The 25,243-nt window shown below is 38.6% G+C and overlaps 1 protein-coding gene across 5 annotated transcripts in view; it reads right to left on the bottom strand.

Moving 5' to 3' along the window:
• SPAG9 (sperm associated antigen 9) overlaps positions 1-25,243 on the bottom strand; it is a 122,067-nt gene that overhangs the window by 20,858 nt on the left and 75,966 nt on the right. For all 5 annotated transcript variants that reach the window (XM_011999229.1, XM_011999233.1, XM_011999231.1 and 2 more), the window contains 15 exons: positions 24,158-24,215; positions 22,933-23,085; positions 22,089-22,140; positions 18,599-18,729; positions 16,629-16,685; positions 15,410-15,583; positions 13,215-13,344; positions 12,123-12,212; positions 11,732-11,899; positions 10,437-10,608; positions 7,226-7,444; positions 6,451-6,646; positions 3,884-4,009; positions 2,448-2,528; positions 1,671-1,738 (listed from right to left, as the gene is read on the bottom strand). In XM_011999229.1, coding sequence (XP_011854619.1) covers positions 1,671-1,738; positions 2,448-2,528; positions 3,884-4,009; positions 6,451-6,646; positions 7,226-7,444; positions 10,437-10,608; positions 11,732-11,899; positions 12,123-12,212; positions 13,215-13,344; positions 15,410-15,583; positions 16,629-16,685; positions 18,599-18,729; positions 22,089-22,140; positions 22,933-23,085; positions 24,158-24,215 — 1,875 coding nt within the window. The remainder of the gene's footprint in view (positions 1-1,670; positions 1,739-2,447; positions 2,529-3,883; positions 4,010-6,450; positions 6,647-7,225; positions 7,445-10,436; positions 10,609-11,731; positions 11,900-12,122; positions 12,213-13,214; positions 13,345-15,409; positions 15,584-16,628; positions 16,686-18,598; positions 18,730-22,088; positions 22,141-22,932; positions 23,086-24,157; positions 24,216-25,243) is intronic.

Here is a 25,243-nt window from a genome sequence, read left to right as displayed (position 1 = left end):
CTGTTTATCATAATATATTTAGAATTAGAATGGACTTAAGGTTATTTTGGGAATAATGTCTCTCACTCACGTACATTTTGATATATTTTCTTGGGTAGAAGTTGAGGGCAACTCATCGCTAACACTTTAGGAATTATGCATACTACATTTTCAGTGATAATAGAAATATGAAGGAGAATCAGTCACCAGAACCTTGCTTTGCGTTGTTAGCTTTTGTGAGCACACTGCCTCACAAAGCAGCCATTCCATTTTCAGACAACTTTAATTGAAAAATACTACCCACACCTAGCTAAAGTCTGTCTTTTTGTATGTAATCACCCATTCGTCTGCAGTTTTGCAGAGTGGAAACAAAAGAATAAATCCAGTCCAAACTTCTTCTTTACAGCCCTATGTCTTCTCTTTTCAAAACCAAGTATCTTTGGCACGTGCTCTGTACCTACCACAGTTTTATAGACCCTTCGTCCTAACTCTGTTTTGTTGATATCCATTGAATATGCTGTCTTTATCTAGCCTAGTAGAGCAGGATTATCACCAGCCTTGTCCTGAATACTTTTTTTTCTTTGAGGCTTAAAGGCATTAAACTCATATTACCTAAAGTCAACCTTTAGGTAATTCTCACTCTTTAGACATGTCTCCCCATCTTGCTCTTCTGAACTCAAATGCAAGACTTTACATTGACACTTAATAAATGTATTTTACTTGTCTTATTCTGTCAATATTATTTTGAATTCAATTTACCAAAACATTCATTGTTTCACTTTTTTTCTAGGCTTTCCCACTTATTAGCTGAGTGGCCATGAAAAAGTGACCAAAATGCTCTGTGTTTCAGTTTCCTCATCTATAAAATGAGGATGGCCATGGAACTTTCTTAATAATTTAACGTAAAGATTAAACATAGATAAAGGGTTGAAAAAGGTAAAATGCAGCCCTCTCGCTCTTTGATGATATGGAGTCATTAATCAGCAATTTTCAGGTACCAATCAATTACAAAAGCACCTGTCATCTACTCCACATTTCCCCAAGCCCAGAAAGATAGGAGATTTTGGGAAAAGTTTTTCTAAAATCCAAATTCAAGGTATCTATGTTTCATAACACTTCCCAGATACACCAATCAAGTGGGTAGAAAATGATGTGTCATTTTTGGTTGACACAAGTACCAAGGAGTTATGGAGGAACACATACTAAATTCCCTCAACTTAATTCATTCAAGGTAGGGTTTCTGATACCACCACCCCTCTATAGATGAAACAATGGTTTTAAAGGGGGAAAATATAAATAAGGTGACATGAAAATGATTAAACCTTACCCAATTAAAATTCTTTAAAACAAAGTCCAAATGTTAAGTGGACACAAATTATTTTTAAAACATAGGACATTAAAATAATACCAAGTTTCTCTGAATTGCATAAGCATATGCATAAAAAACAAATGCCTCCCTATCACATTATTTAAAAGTACCATAAAATGCCCATTGTGGTAAACATATTTTCCCTAAGGCATCTGTTAATGTATACCTCCATGCAGGCACTAATATATTTACTGATGTTGTGTATTGTTATTTATTCTTTATCCTACTGAGTATCATTTCTTTAAAACATAAGCCAATCTACTTAAAAATGCTTTGCAAAGCAACAAATTAGCATCCATGTTATATACACATCACCACTCACCCACTCCTCTGTGAAAGATTGCAAGGGTGCCATCAGCCAGGGCTACTAACACGATTCCCTTCACGTGTCTGCAAACAGGAAAGGGGAGTTCAGAACTCTCCATTCAGGAATACAGAGGGGACCACATGGTACTGAACTAGTTCAGGGCCTCACAAAGGACCAATCTGTGATGAGTTAAGGAGCTGACACCAGAACATTAATGAACACATCGCTTTCTTCATTGTGCATGTACTGCTGTGAAAAATGTCAGCTGAACTAAATAAACAGCATGAGTGGTATCTCAGTTGTTTCACTTTCTGGCCCAAGCTTCTCCCCTCATCACAGACAATCAACACAAACTCCAAAGACCAGAGACACGCACCTTGAGTGGAACCAACAGAGTCAGCTCTGTGGGCTCAGAGATAAACTGTCTGATTTTTGATAGGGAACACATAGAAAAGAACTAGTAAATCAATGCCCCAATCAACATATTCACAAGCCATAAGGAACATTCTAAAATAAACATAAATTAATAGGTATTGGTTCTTTCCTGTAGTACTAAAGAACTCCCAGTATGGTGAGGACTCAATCAAGCAAGTTTTCATTTCTACTTGGTTTTCTATTATACAGTTTCATTTTCACTTAACTTCTCTAATTCCATAAAAAGGGTGAAAAAAAACCAAACAAATCTGGATACTAATTTAGTTGTGAAACATGTATTAGCTTTCAAAGTCTTAAATTCTAGTTTATACCAAAATGCATAGTTTTAACAAGAAGAATTTCCAAAATAAAACTTACACAATACTGAGAATCGAATCTTTAAGTTTAATGGAATGGAGACATTTCCTCCACTGGGCTACAGATGAATGGACATACAAACTGCAAGAACAAAGTCAACACTGGTAAGGCATAGAGAACAGCAAGACATTGCATATATCTAATAATGATTGCGAAGTTCATTCAGAAGGAAAGAAGAGTAACATAAATTTTAGGAAAAGGTGCTGCTGCTTTTGTGCAATGGTCAGAAAAGAAAAATGAGAGTGAGGGTAGGCCTAAGGTAGAGAAATAGGCTGCTGAGCAAAGAGAAACATATGAAGACTGAAAAGCAGGAACTAGTGCAATGCACAGTCAGTTTCACACACTTAGTCCTCGGGCAAAACTCTTTTTTTTTAATTACCTTACCTCTCTACTAGACTGACCTATAACTTTTGGATGACAGAGTGGCCCACGTAGGGAGTGGCAAACTATTGCCTACAGGCCAGATCCAGTCTGCCACCTGTTTTAATCCAGCCTGCAAGCTAAGAATAGTTTTTATATTTTTAAAGGTGTGTGTGTGGGGGGGAAATCAGGGGTATTTTGTGACAGGGGAGATTTATATGAAATTCAAATTTCAGTGCCCATAATGCTCTACAGGAAGACAGTTACGCTAAGTTTGCCAACTCCTCACTTTACAGTATTGGACTCATATGAAAAAGACGTACTACAGGTTGAGTAACCCTTATTTGAAATGCTTGGGACCAGAGGTGTTCGGATTTCTGACTTTTTCAGATTTTAGAGTGTTTACATTATACATAACAGTTGAGTATTCCTAATTCAAAAATCCAAAATGCTCCAATGAGCATTACCTGCCAGCGTCATATCAGTGGTCAAGAAGTCTCAAATTTTGGATTAGAGATGCTCAACAGTAATCCTGCCTAATCGTTGGAAATGCACAATTTTGTAAAACTCTCCACATGACTGAAAAGTGAACAAACCATATAATATTAGTTATTATCATCTGACTTTTCAGATTGTGATTTGTTTTGCCTATCTTAGTAAAAAATTTATTAAAAGTTGGGATTGGGCCTTCCTGCAGCCAAAATGTTGGTTTAATCCCAGTTTTCCTGCCCACATTCTAGCCTACATAAATTAAATATTCTCTGTCTTTGTGCTGTTCAGGATATTCTATTTCTGTATCAGCTCGATTTTAAAATTTTACGTACCTCTTCTTCCAAGAATATTATAGAAAGGGAACATTCTGTGACAAAGAAACATATGGCTTACCATTCAGAACCAGTGCAAGTCCAGTTTATGTGGTAGTTACAACATAACATCAAATTGTGTGTATATATAAAATTCTTTCCATTAATCCACACTTTTTGTATTTGTGTTTAGCATATTTTACTTATCTTCCAATTTCAAAAGCAAAAGTAAAACAATAAACATATTCTAATGTTAAAAGTGTTGGCACCTACCAGCCATTTTGAGCTCCAAGCCACATAGTTGGTAAAAGACTACTCATTTTCTGGGCTTCTTCTCTCACCAGGTCTTGTTCATTTGGCAGTACTGATATTTGATCTTTATATGCATCTGAGTCATTGCTGGAAAGGTAGGGCAAAAGGAAAGAAATCTGAGTATACGTAACTATAGTTTTCAGGGACTGAATACTTCTATATTTAAGTTTGTTCATTTGTTTATTATTTATTTATTTTTTAGAGATAGGGTATCACTCTGTCACCCAGGCTGGAGTACACTGGCACAAACAGGGCTCACTGCAGCCTTGACCTCCCAGGCTCAAGTGATCTTTCCACCTCAGCCTCCTGAATAACAGGGACTAGAGGAACACACACTATCACACCTGGCTGAAACTTCTAGTCAAAAAAAAAAAGAAAGAAAGAAACCACCAAAATTCCAGAGAAGCCAAAGTCAAAAGCTTACATCACATATTTCAACAATTGTATCAGAAATAACATTAACAAACTAGGAAGCCCAAGGAGCAGATAAGATAATAAGACATTGTAATGAAATACAGCAGTTAATATTCAGACTATTATTATGACTGTCTCTTATTTTGGGTTTTGTCATAGTTTTTTCTCAGGTGAGAGAGAAGGGAGGGATACACACATGCAAAAAGAAGGGAGATATATAAAGAGTTACCTAAAATAAATTAATAAACTGAAATATGTTTAATGTTCTATCACAAAACTTTTCTTTTGAATTGTCAGGGCATAATAGCCAGGCTATCAAATTCAAACATGACTTATTCTTAAATTAATAATTCAGGCCAGGTGCGGTGGTTCATGCCTGTAATCCCGGCACTTTGGGAGGGCAAGGTGGGCGGATTTCTTGAGGCCAGGAGTTCAAGACCAGCCTGGCCAACATGGTGAAACCCCATCTCTACTAAAAATACAAAAATTAGCTGGGCGTGGCAGCACATGCCTTTAATCTCAGCTGCTTGGGAGGCTGAGGCAGGAGAATTGCTTGAACCCGGAAGGCAGAGGTTGCAGTGAGATAAGATTGCACCACTGCACTCCAGCTTGGGTGACAGGGTGAGATGCCATCTCAAAAAAAAAAAAAAAAAAAGAATTAAATGTTAACCCATTTATGCCAGAGATTGCAAATTTTTTTTGTAAAAAATCAGGCCTTAGCGATGACCTTGAGCAGTAGGATATGAATAACTCCCACAATCTTAGCATTCCAATAATGGACCACTAGGCATAAATGGGTTATTAATTAATCTTGCTTACTTTAGACACTAAGAGGAAGAATATTAAACTTTAAAAAGGATCTAGTTTAAAGAGACTCTCATCTAGAGGGGATCTAGAAAAGGCAGGAAAGAAAATGAAATAATTCACTAAATGGGCCTAGATTAACCAACCCTTTAAAGGAAGAGCCTAAAACAAATTGTTCTGTTTGTTTGTTTTCTGAGACACAGTCTTGTTCTGTTTCCCAGGCGGCAGTGCAGTGGTGAGATCATGGCTCTCTGGAGCCCCCAGCTCCCAGGGCTCAAGCAATCCTCCCGCCTCAGCCTCCTGAGTAGCTGGGACCACAGGTGCGTGCTACCATGCCCAGCTAATCATTAAGTTTTTTGTAGAGATGAGGGTCTCACTACGTTGCTCAGGATGGTCTTGAATTCCTGGACTTAAGCAATCCTCCTGCTCTGGCCTCCCAAAATGCTGGGATTATAGGCATGAGCCACTGGAACCACCTGAATTGTTTTTAATAAAATATTTGCACAAAAACTAAATTCAAAAAGGTCATTCACACCCATGTGGGAAACTTGAACAATGGCAGATTTAAACAATGGACAATTTTGCTGATAACTGGAGTAAAAATTAGAGTAGGGATGGGATTAAAATGACAAAGAATTACTAGTAGAATGAAAGATAGTAAGTACAAAAAAAAAAGAAAGAAAAAAAAAAACAAAAAACAGACCAGAGGAGAAAATGAACAGGAAGATTTTGACTAATATATAGTCATACACCTGGTAAAACCATTTTGGAAAATGATGGACAGCATATATGGTGGTGGTTCCACAAGATTATACTACTATATTTTTACAGTACCTTGTGCATGTTTACATACACAAATACTTATCATTATGTTCCAATTATCTACAGTATTCAGTACCGTAACATGCTGTACAGGTTTCTAGCCTAGGAGCAACAGGCTACACCATATCGCCTAGGTGTGTGATAGGCCATACCATCTAGATTTGTGTAAAGGCACTCTATGATGTTCACACAATGATGAAATCACCTGACGCATTTCTCAGAACATATCCCCATTGTTGAGTGATGCATGATTATATTTTTATAGATACGATTTTTTTTTAAGTTGGAAGGTGTATGGAAGAAATGGGAGGGAATATCCAGCAAGAATGATGGAGAGGGAATACATGAAGATATCATAAGAACAGGTATCTTTTAGTCCACCACAGTGACACTAATTAGTGGAAATCTTTTGACTGTTTGAGATTATTTTGGTCCCTTTTATCTGTGCACTTCACCCAGTTTCCTAAGTTGATGACCTATTATTATACCTCGACTGATACACTGGGGAGAGGTCTTCTGGGATTTGAACTCCCAAAGGATCTGTAAAGACATGCTCTGTGTAGACGCCAGTTTGGGAGATGTCCACTGTGTCTTCAGCTGATCCCGCATTCCCTTCTGTAGCTTCAGTTGCTTCTTCTGCTGTTGGAACATTTTCATCAACCTCACTATTTTCTGCTTCCATTTCTACAAAGTAAATAAAACACTATTCCGAGTCTGGGCTTTTCTCCTCCAATTATTTCCCCACACAAACCCCTGTTATAGAATTCCATTCCATCTACCCACTCCTTCATACTGTATCATTAAATTAAGAATTCTTGATTCCATTTAACAGTCATTACAGCATCTTTCTTTTTTTTTTGAGATGGAGTCTTGCTCTGTCACCCAGGCTGGAGTGCAGTGGCGCAATCTCGGCTCACTGCAAGCTCCACCTCCCGTGTTCACGCCATTCTCCTTCCTCAGCCTCCCCAGTAGCTGGGACTACAGGCACCCGCCACCATGCCCGGCTAATTTTTTGTAATTTTTAGTAGAGATCGGGTTTCACTGTGTTAGCTAGGATGGTCTTGATCTCCTGACCTTGTGATCCGCCTGCCTTGGCCTCCCAAAGTGCTGGGATTACAGGCATGAGTGACTGCGCCCGGCCTACAGCATCTTCTTTCAAGTTCTTTCAACCTTGTTACTTAAGATCTAAATTAAGTCCATAATGAGGCATCTGAGGGTAGCCTTAGACTCTATACAGATGGCAGGTAAAGAGAATGGATATACCTGGTGGTTTATCCATCACTGGAGAAGCACCATTGGTACTAGGCGAAGTTGCAGCTCCTGTCACACCTTCTGCAGAACAACCAACCACCGTGATGCCTCCTAACAGGCTGTCTGTCTCTGCTGAGCTGTTGCTTGTCATGCTTCCACATAAAGATGCTTTGTCTACCTGACCAGATTCTGAAAGATCTTCTCCTGCAGGGTAGTCTGTTTCTCGTGCACCTGAAAAATAAATCTTCTCGTAACAGCAAAGTAAACTTCTATAAATAACATTTTTTTCACTAAAACAATTACAGGTTTGAAATGTGAGGTGTACAGCTAGTTGAATACAGGTAACATTAAATTTACATCAACAAATCTTCAAAATATGGGAAGGCAACTTTAGAAAATTAAGATAATACTTCTATTAACACAAGTGCAAATAAACATAAAAATGTCAGAAAAGAAACTTTTGTTCTTTTTCTTTTCTTTTTTTTTTTTTTTTTTGAGACAGAGTCTTACTGTGTCGCCCAGGCTGGAGTACAGTGGCATGATTTCAGCTCATCACAACCTCCGCCTCCTGGGCTTAAGTGATTCTCCTGCCTCAGCCTCCTGAGTAGCTGAGACTACTGGTGTAAGCCACCACGCCCAGCTAATTTTTGTATTTTTGGAAGAGACAAGGTTTCAGTATGTTGGTCAGGCTGGTCTTGAACTCTTGGCCTCAAGGGATCCACCAATCTCAGCCAAGTCCTGGGATTACAAGCACGAGCCACCATGCCTAGCCAACTTCTGTTCTTAGTGAGCTCCTCAGCAGCCACAGGTTAAAAACAATCTATTACACCTGACAACTTCAGTAAAAAAAAAATTTCTTTTAAATCATCAAGACTACTACTACCGCTACTTGAAGTATAAGCTTCTATCCATTACTGTTAAAAATTAAATACCCCAAGTATATAGGGTGACTTAGTTATTAGTAAAACATTAAAAACTAAGTATTTATAATATAAAAAATATTTACAATGTAAAAATAAATCTCATTTTTTAATTTAGAAAATTGTTTTATTTATATCACACTAAAAACTTTTATTGCAGTAAAAAAATATATAAACAAAATTTGCCACTTTAACCATTTAAAAGTATACAATTCAGTGGCACTAATATTTACAATATTGGCATTAATATTTACAACACTGTGTAGCCATCATCACTATTTTTTTTTGGAGACAGAGTTTTGCTCTTGTTGCCCAGGCTGGTGTGCAATGGTTCAGTCTCGGCTCACTGTAACCTCCGCCTCCCAGGATCAAGCGATTCTCCTGCCTCAGCCTCCCAAGTAGCTGCAATTACAGGTGCCTGCCACTGCACCCGGCTAATTTTTGTATTTTTAGTAGAGATGGGGTTTTACCATGTTGGCCAGGCTGGTCTCGAACTCCTGACCTCAGGTGATCCACCAACCTCAGCCTCCCAAAGTATTGGGATTACAGGCGTAAGCCACAATGCCAGGCCTTTTTTTTTTTTTTAAAAAAACACAGGGTCTTACTCCCGTTGCCCAGCGGGGAGTGTAGTAGTGCAATCACAGCTCATTGCAGCCTCGACCTCCCAGGCTCAAGTTATCCTCCCACTTCATTTTTTGATTTTTTGTGGAAATGAGGTCTCACTATATTGCCCAAACTGCTCTTGAACTTCTGGGCTCAAGTGATCATCCCACCTTGGCCTCTGAAAGTGCTGGGATTATGAGGTGAACCTCCATGCCCAGCTATTTCTAAACCTTTTCCATCACCTCACACAGAAACTCTATGTTTTTATGAATTTACCTCTTCTAGGTATCTCATATAAGTGGAATCATATATTTGTCCTTTTGTGTCTGGCTTATTTCCTTTGGCATAGTGTTTCCAAGGTTCATCTGTGTTAGAGCATGTGTCAGAACTTCTACCTAGAGGATAATGCATTGTACTCTTAAACATCTGTTAAGAGGGCTGGGCATCCCAGTACTTTGGAAGGCCAAGGCAGGCAGATCACTTGAGCCCAGGAGTTCCAGACCAGCCTGGGCAACATGGTAAAACCCTGTCTACAGAAAGTACAAAAAACTTAGCCAGGTGTGGTGGTGTGCGCCTGTGGTCCCAGCTACTCAGGAGGCTGAGTTGGGAGGATCACTTGAGCCCGGGAGTCATGGCTGCAATTGAGTTGTGAATGCACCACTGCAATCTGGCCTGGGCAACAAAGTGAGACCCTGTCTCAAAAAACAAAAATAAAAATTTGTTAAGAGGGTAGATCTCAGGCTGCGTTCAGTAGGTCACGCCTGTAATCTCAGCACTTTGGGAGGCCGAGGCAGGTAGATCACGAGGTCTAGGGGTTTGAGACCATCCTGGCCAATATGGTGACACCCTGTCTCTACCAAAAATACAAAAATTAGCTGGGTGTAGTGGCTCGTGCCTGTAGTCCCAGCTACTTGGGAGGCTAAGGCAGAAGAACTGCTTGAACCCAGGAGGCAGAGGTTGAAGTGAGCTGAGATGGCGCCACTGCACTCCAGCATGGGTAACAGAATGAGACTCCATCTCAAAAAAAAATTAAAATAAAATAAAAAGACTAGTCTGACCAACACGGCAAAACCCCATCTCTAGTGAAAATGCAAAAAAGTAGCCAGGCGTGGTGGCAGGCGCCTGTAATTCCAGCTACTCGGGAGGCTGAGGCAGGAGAATCACTTGAACCTGGGAGGTGGAGGTTGCAGTGAGCCAAGATTGTGCCATTGCACTCCAGCCTGGGTAACAGAGTAAGACACTGTCCCGGAAAAAAAAAAAAAAAGTATCTCATATTAAGTGTTCCACAATAAAATATAAAATATAGAAAAGAACTTCATTCCTTTTCATGACTGAATAATATTCCAACATATGGATATATCACATACATCTCTTTAATTTTTAAACTAATGTTTTAACATCACATACTGTTTAATCCAAAACTTTAGAAGACCTTTCCTTATTAATTAATCCAAACAGTCCTCTGGCTCCCAGTTATCTTCTCATATTCCCATTGTTTTATTTTCTTCACAGTTATTTTCACTACCTGAAAATATCTTCTTTATTCAATGGTTTCCAGTTTGTTTTTTAATCCTCCCAACTAGAACATAAGCTTCATGACAGCAAGGTAAAGAACTACATCTTCAGCTGCCACATCAATGTCCAGCAGGTAGGTGGTGTGGATGGAGGGGAGGGCAGAGAAACGCATGACTCACTCTTACCTGGTACACTTGCAATGCACAGAACATGAGAGTTGCAAACAGTGAAACTGTCTAGAATGTTGCCAGGCTGAACAGCATCAATAATAAGAACTTTTGTAGCCGAATGAGTGCTGGTACAGATCCAGACTAGACTGGATAATTCTTCTTGATTTTTTAACTCCTTCTGCTGTTCCTGTATAGACAAAGGATGAAAAATGTTTCAAACAATAAGTATGTGCAAATATTCATAAGGTGGTGCTGTTACAGTAAAAGGCAATACTATTTCAAATTTATTTCCAGATTATTTGGAAGGATAAAAATACAACCACTGATGTGGTTTGGCTGCATCCCTACCCAAATCTCAACTTGATTCGTATCTCCCCGAATTCCCACGTGTTGTGAGAGGGACCCAGCGGGAGGTAATTGAATCACGGGGCCAGTCTTTCCTGTGCTATTCTCGTGATAGTGAATAAGTCTCACGAGATCTGATGGGTTTATTAGAGGTTTTCACTTTTGCTCGTTTTCACTCTTCCTCATTTTCTCTTGCTGCCACCATGTAAGAAGTGCCTTTCATCTCCTGCCATGATTCTGAGGCCTCCCCAGAGGTTACCTATGTAATCCCAACTAAACTTCTTTCTCCTTCCCAGTCTTGGGTATGTGTTTATCAGCAATGTGAATACAGACTAATACAACCACCTATCAATATTAATTAGTAGATGAAAAACTAGCAGTTAGGCTGGCACAGTGGCTCACGTCTGTAATCCCAGCACTTTGGGAGGCTGAGGTGGGAGGATTGCTTGAGACCAGGAGTTTGAGACTAGCCTGGTCAACACAGTGAAACCCTCATCTCTACAAAAAAATAAAAGAATTAGCCAGGTGTGGTGGTGTGGGTGTGTAGTCCCAGTTACTCGGGTGGCTGAGGTGGACGGATCACTTGAGTCCAGGAGGTTAACACTGCAGTGAGCCATGATCATGCCACTGCACTCCAGCCTATGTGATAGAGCGAGACTCTGTCTATAAACAGCAACAACAAAACTAACAGGTAAAGCAGAACAATGATAAAACGTTCTATTATCTTGATCACTGTAGTGATTACATAGGTGTACACATGTGTCAAAACTCTGCCCTATACCCATTTCAAGTGCACACTTTATTGCATGTAAATTATACCTCGATAAAATTTATTTTAAAAGGTTGCTGAGGGACAGTAAGCCAGGGCATAATAATTCCAGTTAGAAGCTGGACCCAGAGGTGAATTTTGGATGAAAGAGTTAAACTCATAGTCTCATAAACCAGGTCAAATGTTACACACTTACCTTAAGTTCCTGATCTAACTTATCTAAACTACTCTGAGAGGCACTTCGCTGTTTACTGCCTTCTGTATCCAAACCAGCAACATCCTTGTAAAATACACTTGCTCCAACAACAGAACCACCATCTCTGGTCTTCCCACCAGATAAATTGACTCCAACAGCACACCACAGCTTCTCAGGTGAAAAAGAAAACAATATTAAGTCTAGAAATGTTTAGAATTTTCCTTTTTTCTTAAAATAACTAATGGTTGTAAATACAGGTCTTTAATATAACCTAAAACTATAAAATGAACAATAACCTCACCATAGAAGTAATACTTATGCTTTTTTGGTTTTAGAAAAAAAGCTACCCAGAGTTTAGAAAATATCTCCTTTAAATTCACAATGAACTTACTTTCATTGATGTATCTTTTTCATCTAGAGGTCTGAGATAGACAGGCACAGGTAAATTTTTCATCTTATTTTCACCTTGACCATTGGTTACCTAATAATGGTGGAAGGAGGAGTGAAAAAGGCACATCAAAAGTGAAATTCTTACAGATCCACTGAGACATGAGCAAGCACTGCTGTTATTTACTCTTTGAAATCAAGCTCAGGTTTTTTTTTTTGAGACAGGGTTGCTCTACTGCCCAGGCTAGAGTACAGTGGCTCGATCACGGCTCACCGCAGCCTCAATCTGCTGGGCTTACGCGGTCCCCTCCCACCTCAGTCTCCCAGGTAGCTGGGACTACAGGCACAGGCCACCACACCCAGCTAATTTTTTAAATTTTTTGTAGAGATGAGGTCATGCTGTGTTGCCTAGGCTGGTCTCAAACTCCCTGAGCTCAAGCCATTCTCCACCTTGGCCTCCCAAAGTGTTAGGATTATAGGCATGAGCCAGTAACAGGCATCATGAGCCAATGACAGGCATCAGCCAATTTTGCCATTCTTATTTGAGCAATTCAATAAACACGATACAATGGGAGCTCAAAAAAAGGCTCTAATTCACACATATGCACACACATGCACACGCACATGTGTTTGTACATGAACATGTGAGTCTTTTGGGGTAGGAATTACGGAGTAGACAGATAAAGTTCCTGAAGACCTGAACTTAATTTTAAACGAACAGTTTGAAAAGTTCCATGCCAATGATTTTTTTCAATAATGACACTGGTTTTTCAAAAAACGAAATCTTCAAATATTAAACCAGAATTGCTCTGGCGACAGCAGAGCAGGTACCTCAAACTCCGCGCACTTAGCCACCCTTTACTGACTCCTCCCCTCCTCACACACTCAGAGCATTTCATTTGAGTTCTACAGCTCCAGAAAACAGCCTGAAAACCACCACCCTCCATGCTTAAATGTGTGCCCAGTCCATGTGGCTGAGATGAGCAGGGCTGAGATGAGCAGGGCTGGGATGAGGATGGTGAATCCTTCATGCCCAGGCACACTCAACTCGCCCTCTTCTTTCCTGCTGGATGCTCTTACCACATGTGCATATTACCTGTTTGTACTTCTGAGGCAGACTCCAGCCAAAAGCCTGCACTCTACCATCTTCCTTCTGAACATGTGCTTTTACCTGACGATACTGCTCTCTCTTTTGTTCTCTGCGTGAGGCTAAACTAGCTTCAGTTCTAAAAGGAAAAAAGATTTTCCTTTTTAATTATGTGAATACATTTAATTACGTTTATCCCCAGTTTTATCTCTCCTCTGTCACTAAAACAGCAAAAACAACAAAAATTTACATGATTTCAAATTAGTTTATTCCAACTGTAACAGTTCCTTAAAAAGTGTTGTAACAGGCTGGGTGCGGTGGCTTATGCCTGTAATCCCAGCACTTTGGGAGGCCAAGGAGGGCAAATAGCCTGACGTCAGGAATTCAAGAGCAGCCTGGCCAACATGGTAAAACCCCGTCTCTGCTAAAAATACAAAAATTAGCCAGGCATGGTGGTGCGGACCTATAATTCCAGCTACTCGGGAGGCTGAGGCAGGAAAATCATTTGAACCTGGGTGGTGGAGGTTGTAGTGAGCCAAGATGGCGCCGCTGCACTCCAGCCTAGGGGACAAGAACAAAACACCATCTCAAAAAAAAAAAAAAGTGTTATACTAAAGCTGGTCTTTTCAAGTTTGTGTAGTGAATTCAGTGCCTAACCTTTAACAGGTTAGCAAGCAGCTTTGTTACATTAAATTGAATCATCAGCCACCAAATTTATTTATTTTATTTATTTTTTTGAGACGGAGTCTCCCTGTCACCCAGGCTGGAGTGCAGTGGCGCGATCTCGGCTCACTGCAAGCTCCGCCTCCCAGGTTCACACCATTCTCCTGCCTCAGCCTCCCGAGTAGCTGGGACTACAGGCGCCCATGACCATGCCCGGCTGATTTTTTTATATTTTTAGTAGAGACGGGGTTTCACCATGTTAGCTAGGATGGTCTCAATTCCTGACTTCGTGATCTGCCCGCCTTGGCCTCCCAAAGTGCTGGGATTACAGGCCTGAGCCACTATGTTTGGCCCCAGTCACCAAATTTCTATCAGGTTTCAGATGCTGGCCATATGAAACGGGAAAATTCTTAAGTATTTTTGGCTTTTTTGTTGTTGTCGTTCATTCAACAAATATTTACTGAGAATATCCTAATGCCAGAAAAGGTGCTGGAAGTGATTTAAAAATTGAATAAATCAGTATCTGCTTAGGAAGATTGATATAGGTTAGATTTTAGATCCCATTAACTTGTTTCAGAAGATAAAAATGCAAACTGATTTGGTAAACTTTGTACTTATAAGGTAAAATATTATTAAAATGATTTTGAAAATAATTTGCCATTCTTTTGGCCATTTAAATTTTCATAAGATGAGTTGCTATGTATATATACCACAGTTAACGTATCTACCTATATGTCAGATACTTTACAGATAATAATTGGATCCAATCACCTTTGAGATAGGTTATCAGATTAATTTTACAGACAGAGAAACTGGGGGCTCTGAAAAGTTAATTTGCCCAAGCATTTGTACCTAATGGGTAGTCAAATCAGGACAGAAAACCAGGTCCTTTAACACCAACAGAAATGTTCAGACATTTAGGATAAAGGCTCATTTATCTCTGAAAACCATTAACATTTCTATTAATAGGTATTTATCAATGTTATCATACCAGCAAAAATGAGGCATTTTAAAAAAATCCTTCTCTTTTACAAAAACTAAAGTGCAATTTTCATAAAAACTGTTGACTATAAGTAATTTACTTAAAGATAGCCAAGTTATAGAAATGATTTTATTTCTTTATTTATTATTTATTTATTTATTTATTTTTTGAGATGGAGTCTCACTCTGTCGCCCAGGCTAGAGCAGTGGCATGATCTCAGCTCGCTGCAACCCCACCTCCTGGGTTCAAGCGATTCTTCTGCCTCAGCCTCCCGAGTAGCTGGGATTACAGCCACACACCACCATGCCCAGCTAATTTTTGTATTTTTAGTAGAGACAGGGTTTCATCGTATTGGCTAAGCTTATCTCCAACTCCTGACCTCATGATCCGCCCACCTTGGCCTCCCAAAGTGCTGGGATTACAGGCGTGAGCCACTGCGCCCAGCCCAGAAATGATTTTTTTATAGATTTACCTGAATCCTTATAGCTGATAAAAGGCCAAGAATATTCTGAACCATTAACTTAATTTAGAGTATAACGATTAATTTGAAGAGACTTACTCTTCACTAAGGAAATCAAAGGCTTTGGATTTATCCCCAGGGAGCTGAGATAAGGTGCTGCTTCTTTTCTTGACGGAGGGAGTAACATGAGATGTGGGTGCATTGTACTTCAGATTAACAGGTGGTTCAGGCTTCTTAGTCGTGTTACTTGAGGAGCTGAAAAGTCGGCTGAAACTAAAAGAAGAAAGTATGTCTGCATGTCACATGTACTGTGAGAAACAATCCTTGATGTTCCACAAACTTTTATGCGGAAGAAAATTTCAGAGCACTTTTACAAGACAATGAATTAGAAATTGGCAAAAACAGTTTCTGTAGTCACACGCTGCAGCCTTAGCAATAACTCATAGCCAAACTCAGACATTCAGCGAAGAGAAACTATTGCTTAGATTGGCAGGTGCCTGTTCTTTAACCAGCAATTTCCATAATGAAAGCAAGAAGCTCTTAAGTAGAGGAAACTTCTCCTACTAAATAAATATATACTTTTTTGGTTTTTTTGCTAGCTCCTACTTGGTGCAAGGTAAGAGCGATTGTTAAACAGCAAGGTTATGGCTGTGTGATGTGAATAGAAGCTTAGTATGCCAGTTCTAAAAATAGCTTATTATAATCAAGTACTAGCACACATATTACCATGTTAACATACATCTTACACATTTTCTGATTAAGCTCAATTTAAATAACTACTTTCAGGTCTATTTTTTTTAAACTGACACTTCCATTAAATAGCAGATGCACCAAAAATGGGTAAGTTTTAATCACAGTAAACACATAGTACTTCTAGCACAAACATAACCCAAGCCCAATACATACACAATACTACTGAAACCCTACAAGCACTAAATTCATCTTCACTTTGTAATGTTTCTTACAATTACAAAACCAGCCAATCAGAAACCTATTTAACGGGGATCCAGGTCACTTTCAAGTCTATAAATAATTCCCATTATTTAAATTTGGCAGAGGATTGCAACAAATGCACAATCAACATGATGCAGCTTACAATATCATATTTTTTGTCCTTGAGAACAGCCTTACCGAGTTGGCACACTATAGATTTAAAAAAAAAAAAAAAGTTCAGTTTAGCTACTTACCCATTACCCTAGTTTTTAAAAAAAATGAAGGAAAGAAAATGGACATAAAATCATTCTTGGAAATAAATTTTGGCTGCAATTTTCTTGTCTCATGTGCTGTCTAACATCTTTATTTGTTTTTCAATACTTACAACTGCCAAATGCTTGACCTTTTTTTTTCCTGCATGGCTGGATTTTCTCGTGATGCCCTACATTCAAAAAGAAAAGAAAAGAAATATGTTATTAGTGAGGTAGTCTACCTTTCTTTCTGAAGAACAAGAGACCCAAGAAGTTCATGGGACACTCAGAGAGTCAACAATTAAATTCAATAAATACAGTAGTTACTTTGACCTACAATGTGTCAGTCAATCTGCTAAAGCTAATTCCACCAAGAAAAATAAAATTATCATCCCTCCCTCAAAGAGCTTAGTCTACCGACAGAGGATTATAATATGTGCTAGACAGATAGCCAACATGCCTGAATGGTATTTAACATTTTTTATTGAAAAGATACCCTCTAACTTTCCCTTTTATTAAAATATTGCCTTGTAAATTCCCATCTTTACATGAAAGTCTCTATCACCTGTATTCACAGCTCTCACAAAATAGCTTGAAACTCTGGCGTTCTGAGGGGTCATTTTTCACAAGACTAAAACTTCTCCATCACTGGAAAGATGACCACAGCAGGGAAGAGGATAAACTGGATTGACAGGTAATTCAACAAAATTTCAGAAAATAGGATATTCCAAATTGATTTATAAGGTGGTAGGGATTCTGCCATCATAATCAGAGCTCCCTTTTCATTACTTTTTTGTTACGAACTAAATTAAAAGCATTCTTTAATTCAGTGAATAAGTTAAAAGTAAGCTACCATTTCCTTTAATTTGTTGACTACCACTTGGCTGCTAGAGTTAAAAACAGCAATGGAAAGTGAAGTTCGGCTGGGCACAGTGGCTCACGCCTGTAATCCCAGCACTTTGAGAAGCCGAGGCGGGTGGATCACTTGAGATCAAAAGTTTGAGACCAGCCTGACCAACATGACGAAACCCTGTTTCTACTAAAAAAATACAAAAATTAGCCGGGCATGGTAGTGCACACCTGGAAACCCAGCTACCAGGGAGGCCAAGGCAGGAGAATTGCTTGAACCCAGTGGGTGGAGGATGCAAAAGCTGAGATTGCACCTCTGCACTCCAGTCTGGGCAACAAAGCAAGACTCCATCTCAATAAATAAATAAAGTCCACTTTCAGTTTTTTGAATATTTACTTACTATTTATTCGATATCCACTAAATACTGCAGTTAAGAACACACTTCTTAGTGGGTTAGTTTCATTGTCTAGTAAATATAGATTAGAATACTGATCTTTCTTATGGGCAGTTATAAGCAATTACAATTACAGCAAATTGTAAAATGATGTGTTAAAACACTTGATTCTAGTATAACATTGGTAAAGGGTACATAAACTGAAATAAATGATGTAATACTAAGGAAGTAAAAGTTGGCAATTAAGGAATATGCTCATAAATTTAAAAACAACATGTGAATGTATACTATTATTGGTAAATCTGATGGGGGCAGCTCATTTATAAACTTTTCGGGAGCTCTTTCTAAATTGAAGAAACACTATTACTGAGACTATGACCATTAGATGGCAGCATCGGGTGAGATTTAAGAGCCACCTGACTGAAAGATACCAATGGAAGGGTGTACTTGGCACAAACAGTTAGAAAAGAGGGAAAGAAATCAAGCAAGAGTATTTGACAGAAAGACACTGAGTCAAAATAATTTATTTTTCTGTGTTGCATATGAAATTGTGATCTTTTCCTGACATTACCGGGAAAGTAGTATTGATTTCTACACATGAAAAATGAGCATCATTCCTAAGTAATAATAATTGCCTTTTAGAGGTCATCGTAACATCCTCCAAGATCCCTTACTGGCCCAAAAAGCACCTCCTTTGATCACATTCTGTTGCTAATTCTGAGTGTTACTTTAGAAAGTCTCTCCTAGTAAACAGAGAAAGGGACTTGGATCTCACAGGGCAGGACTTAAGTTCCAAATGAAGGAATATTCAAACCTACAAAATAATAGTAGGAAAATAATGGAGTGCTTGTTATACACACCGAATCATCTCTGTCCATCGAACAGCTTCTTGAAGCTCCATCAATCTCTCTTTATACTGGTTTCTCTCCATGAGAACACGGGCCATTTCTACTCTAGTAAACCGTTTCCTCTGGGCTGTGGGAATATCACTCTATAATGACAAGAAAATGAGAGATCATTCTGGAAGCTTATATATGTCTTGGTGTTCATCTCAGAGTTATGCAAAATCTTCGTTTTTAAGCATTCCTTAATTTATAATCTAGTAGATCATTTAAAGAAAAATGGCCTTATAACAAAATCAACAAAGAGATTTTTTTAAATTATTTTTTAAAATATATTTTTTGAGACAGGGTCTTGATCTGTGCTTCACCTGAAGCACAGTGGTGAAATCACAGCTCACTGCAGCCTCAAACTTCTGCATTAAAGCAATCTGCCCACCTCAGCCTCCTGAGTAGCTTGGACTACAGGTACATGCTAACATGCCCTATTAATTTTTAAATTTTTTTGTAGAGACAGGGTCTCGTTATGTTGCCCAGGCTGGTCTTGAAATACTGGACTCTAGTGGTCCTCCTGCCTCAGCTTCCCAAAGTGTTGGGACTATAGGTGTAAGCCACTGTGCCCAGCCAACAAAGAGATTTAAATAATCACTCATGACTACAAAGATAAAAGGTGGCAATTTAATTTCTGAATATATACACACATATTTAAATGAACATATTACAAAGAAATCATAAAGAGTAGTGGGGGTCTATTCTTGTAGTTCTTAAAAATATATAAAAAATAAGGCTAAAAAATAGAATAGTAGGGGGCAGGACACATTGGCTCACGCCTGTAGTAGCGGCACTTTGGGAGTCTGAGGCAGGTAGATTGCTCGAGCTTAGTTTGAGACCAGCCTAGGCAACATAGTAAAACCCTGTAGCCAGGAGTGGTGGCACACATCTGTAGTTCCAGCTACTTGGGAAGCTGAGGTAGGAGGATGGCTTGAGCTGGGAGGTCGAGGCTGCAGTGAGCCATGATCATACCACTGCAGTTCAACTTGGGCAAGAGAGTGCAATCCTGTCTTTAAAAAACAAAACTACAACAACAACAACAAAAAACAGTAGGGCCAGGCACGATGGTCCATGGCTATAATCCTAGCACTTTGGGAGTATCACCCGAGCCCAGGAATTTGAGACAGCCTTGGCAATGTGGTGTGAGATCCCATCTCTACAGAAAATAAAAAATTAGCCAGGTATGGGGTGGCACACAACTTTGGTCGCAGCTACTCAGGAGGCTGAGGTTAAAAAAATAAAAATTGCATAGAATTGCTCGAGGCCAAGAGTTCAAGACCAGCCTAGGCAACACAATGAGACCCTGGCTCTACAAAAAATTAAATTAAATGAATAGCCAGGTGGGGTGGCATGCACCTGTAGTCCCAGCTACTTGGGAGGTTGAGGTAGGAGGATCACTTGAGCCCAGGAGTTCAAGGCTGTAGTGAGCTATGATTGTCACTGTACTCCTCCAGCCTGGGTGACACAGCGAGACTCTGTCTTTAAAAAATAGTAATAATACTAAAATAAAAATAAAGAATAGTGCAGATTTTAAACTAAAACCAAAATTGTTATCTACATAGATTTAATATGCTATTGTAAGTTTCACCTAAAAATGTTGCTCTAACATTATTTTAATTCATGCTCTGTAACAATTGTCACTCAGAAAGTAGTTATAAGTTAGTTCCATTTATCTCAAATTACCAAACCACATACTCACCTGAGACCAGCATGAAGGGTAAACTTACTGCCTAGTTACCAAGGTATTCAACTATAAGAGCCGCTAAAATACCAACATAAATGCAAACAGATGGAGACAATTGTATTAGTCAGAATTACTCTTAGAGAGAATATGTGAATATAGAGTAAGCATAGGGGTAACACCTCAAAGGAGCACGGCTCAAGTCAATGTCCTATAGGCTTTCATTATCCACATTTTGCATCAAAGCTGAAAGGTTTGGGACAGTAAGAAAGACACTAAGCTTAGCCCTTAGCAGTCCTCCTCCTTTGTTGTTCTGTTATAGAACCTGGGCCTCTCCTTTCAATAAAGTTAAACAACAAGTGATAAAGATCTTAAGTTTATAACACAGCAAGCCCACTAGTAGGTATGTACTCTGGAAAGGCTACTGCTCCTGCCCACCTGGAGACTTGTACTGTAATGTTTGTAACAACAGCAATGTAAAAAGCTGAGACAAACTAAATATTCCTTAACAGAAAAATAAAACATAAATTGTAGACTATTCATTCAATGGGGTATCATAAAGTAGTAAACATGAATGATAACTACAGCACTATATTAAAACGTGGATGAATCTCAAAAACACGCCACTGAGGAAAAGAAGCTGGTCCCCAAGACTAAATATAGTGTGAAACACAAAAAAGTAAAAATTAAACCATATATACATATGTGATATGATAAAATTACTTTTCAAAGTTAAGCAAATGATAAATATAGGATAGCAGCTTTCTCTGCAGGGGAGGAACGCAGAATAGTTCAATGTTTAGCAATGTTCTAATGATCAGATTGGGTGGTAGGTTCAAAATGTTAATTTATTATGATTCATAACCTGCAGGCCTTACATGTTTTTGTGTGTATCATTAAATAAGATATTAAAAACAGAGACTGAAGGGGCACCAAGTGATCATTCTGTCCAAAACAACCATACATCTTTGGTCTGACCTTTGACCTGCAAATATCTGTTATAAGAATGATTATGACGCTGGGCTGGGTGGCTCACACCTGTAATCACAGCACTGTGAGAGGCTGACTGGGGTGGATTACCTAAAGCCAGGAGTTAAGAGACCAGCCTGGCCAACATGGCAAAATCCCACCTCTACCAAAAATACAAAAAATTAGCCAAATTAGACCTGTAGTCCCAGCTCCTCGGGAGGCTGAGGCACAAGAATGGCTTGAACCTGGAAGGTGGAAGTTGTAGTGAGCTGAGATCGCACCACTGCACTCCAGCCTCGGTGACAGACTGAGACTCTGCTTCAAAAAAAAAAAAAGAAGACTAGAAGTATGCTAAGCATATTAGCAAGAAGCTCATGTTTATTCTTTTGTACTTACGTTCACAACAATATGAACTAATTGGCTAGTACTAAAGTTCTAGACTTCATCTTTTGTTTAATGCTATTAAATAATTATTATTGTTAAGCTTTCATATTTCTAAATCAAAATTTGAAACCAAACAACAATAACAACAACCAAAAACCCCAAAATGTCCCAATTGGTCCTCAAACTTGAACATGCAAATACAGGTGCACAGAGGCACAGAGGGAAAATGAACACACTGCATGGAGCCAGAAAGCTCAGCATCTGGATACCATGTAAAAGCATGAGCTATCCTATTCATGACCATTAACATGCTTCCTGACTTTTAAAAATCTTTATAGTATTATATCCAAAGCTTACTTAGAAAGAGCTTCCCAAAATACCAAAGCATGGTAAGGTAAGAAAAAAAGTCCAGAACTGTAAACCTACATCATCATCATCTTTTGCTTTTTGCCTTGCATCTTCAGCTTCTGCTCGAGCTCTAGTGGGGAAAACACAAAACAAAACATGTTATTTGAATTGAGCTCATCTTTTCAAAAAAAAAAAAAAAAAGAGAGAGTAGGTCAACAATTTTAACTACCACTAAAGGATTATTTTTCTTTTCCCAAACAGGGTATTTAGCCACCTTCATTTGGTGGAGTATCATCATATCATAGCATTGTTTTCAGAAATAAACAGGTATTAAAGAAAGCGGGATTAAAAAAAATAATGTTTTAAATTTCCTTATTATCAAAACAAAGATGTTTGAACAGTCTCCAACTTTTTTTGCATCATTATAGACATAAAAAATGACAGTATTTAGGCCGGGCGCAGTGGCTTATGCCTGTAATCCCAGCACTTTGGGAGGCCAAGGCAGGTGGATCACCTGAGGTCAGGAGTTCAAGACCAGCCTGGCCAACATGGTGAAACCCTGTCTCCACTAAAAGTACAAAAATTAGCTGTGTGTGGTGGCAGGTGCCTGTAATCCCAGCTACTCAGAAGGCTGAGGCAAGAGAATCGCTTGAACTCAGGAGGCAGAGGTTGCAGTGAGCCATGGCCTTGCCACTTCACCCCAGCCTGGGTGACAGGAGTCAATATTTAGATAATAGGCTAGCAACTGGAGAGGCCTGCTCACAGCAGAGGCAATGGGCTGGGGCACTTTGCCCTCTCCCAGGCAGCTCTTGGCCTTCCAGGCTTAAGTGGACAGAAGGTCTCAGTCTCAGGGTTACACCTGTAACCCTTTGTGGCATAACTGGCAAAGAGTTTGGTTTAGAACAACACAGTTAAAACTTACTTCCTAAGCTCTTCCTCCAATTCTTTGTTCTTTTCCTCTAGCTTCAGTTTGGCTTGCTTCACAGCCTCCAATTCCCCTTGCAGCACATCTTTCTCACAGGTCAGTTCATCCACTTTTGCTATCAAATCATTCTTCACTATGTTCAAAGCATTTCTAAGAAACACATATTTCAAGTGCATCATTACAAATAAATATTCTTTCCATCTTTCAGCTATTCCTTTGTAGACTAAAGTAACTGTACAACCATAAAGATGAATAATTTAATACTTCAAGACATTCTACCTGATGTTGTTTGTAGACAAATGCAAAAATAACACAAAGCAACAGTCTAAGGTTTTACTCATTTATCAAATGAATAAAACAAGACAGACCATCAATTACTAAAAAGTGAGAATATTAAATTTTAAAAATAGCATTCATGAGGTTACTATTGTTAATAATTCCTGAGAATATATTACCCAATCAATAAAGTAAAATTATTCCTTGATGCTACCTTTAATAAATAACGAGAAAACAGTCTAAACTGGAAAGTTAAGACAGTCTAAGCTGAAGGAAAAAAACGGAGATCCAGTTCCTTTGGGCATAGTGGGCATAGGACCTCATTATAACTGTATTCTGGGGCATAGGACCTCATTATAACTGTATTCTGTCTTGGATATACACAGATGTTCCAAAGTTGCTATGATACAGCAAACTGATAAAGGAACCCAGTCAGCTTTTCCACATGACTGGGGATCTGTCCCACTAAATGTGTCTGAGGGCTTAAGACTCCACAAATTGCACCCAAGGATGCACAGCTAAGGAAAGCAGCTCTGAAGAGGAAGGCTGAGTATACTTCAAAATATCTGTCTGGAAATAAAAGAAACCTCAGGAGAAGAGATAAGAAAACAGACAAATGTCAGGGGACGGAATAAAAAAAGTGTAAAACCAGGACAAATCCAGAAGATTAAGAAAAAGGCATGGATACTTATAGAGTGAAAAGGAGATGACAATTTGTTTCTACAAAAAAACAGGGCAAGGAAACATATCCATCAGGGCAATGTAGGTCCCAACATTACGCACGTGTGTGTGTGTGTGTGTGTGTGTGTGTGTGTACACTCAGAGGAGGGGAACGAGATGGGACAGGGAGATTCCATTAGTATTATGTTAAAATGATGAAGTGTCATTGACTTGGACAAGAATAAAATTCTTTATCTTCTGTTGTTAAAATTTCACATATACTTACTTGGTTTCCAACAGTTGTGTATTTTCTAATATAAGATTCTCAACTTCCCGACCCATTCCTATCAAAAGAAAAAAGATAAAGACTTTGAAAATAAATACATCAATAATCATATACATTTAAAATATAAGCTACAGTCACAAGTTGTATTTTTAGAAATGTTATCTGTCCTTTATTAATCTTATTTTGTCTATTTCATTTGATGGATCTACTTTAATAGATTATAAAATTACAAATAATTATTCATTACAAACAAGGCTAAAGATTTTGTTGGCCAATTTCTTTCTTAAATCTGGATTGGCTTGCTACAGAATGAGGCCAATTTTCAACATCTGTTAGTCTATATTTTATTTCTCATAGATAATATTTCAAAAGGATCAAGACTTTTCTGCCAAATATTCTAATATTCCAACATTATTTAGGGGAAAAAAGAACAGCTTTAATATGGATCTAAATTGTTTCTAAATCACATCCGACCTTGGAGGCTTTTGCCTAAAAATTAGACCTTATTAATAGAGAACAGGCAAAACCAAGGCCAAAGAAAGACAGAACCCCAAGGCAGATGAAACCTTACCAAAGAAATTATGGTCTTAAAGCCCATGCATTCCATGTAAAGCAAAAACAAAGAACAAGAAATGTTTTACGTAAGAAACAGCATGAAAACAGATTATTAATCTATAAAGTTTTATACATGATATGAAAAACATCTGGAATCACAATGTTATGATTTAATGCATAATGATGTGCAAAAGACAGAAATAAAGATGATTTCCTTCATTCATAAGGATGCTGATATACCTAAAAAATGCTTTACCAATTCTTTCTCACAATAAAAATGACTATAATTAGATTGAAAATCTTCAATCAACAATACAAATTTTCCTTCAAAGCGCCACCTATAAAATAATAATGTTCAGTTATCACTTGAGTGGCTATCTTTGACAGAGTTTGGCATTTTAATGACTACTGTGAGACAGGCACATACAGCATCCAATGCAAGATCCAATGGAGTGGTCTTTAGGGAGAAGAAAGCTAGTAATTTGATTCTCCTGAGAAACTGAAGAAATGAAACAACACACTAGGGAATAT

The sequence above is a fragment of the Mandrillus leucophaeus genome, unplaced genomic scaffold, assembly GCF_000951045.1.
Source record: "Mandrillus leucophaeus isolate KB7577 unplaced genomic scaffold, Mleu.le_1.0 Scaffold59, whole genome shotgun sequence".
Taxonomy (NCBI): domain Eukaryota; kingdom Metazoa; phylum Chordata; class Mammalia; order Primates; family Cercopithecidae; genus Mandrillus; species Mandrillus leucophaeus.
Note: the sequence above shows the minus strand (reverse complement) of the source record. Positions and strands in the feature narration are given on the sequence as shown.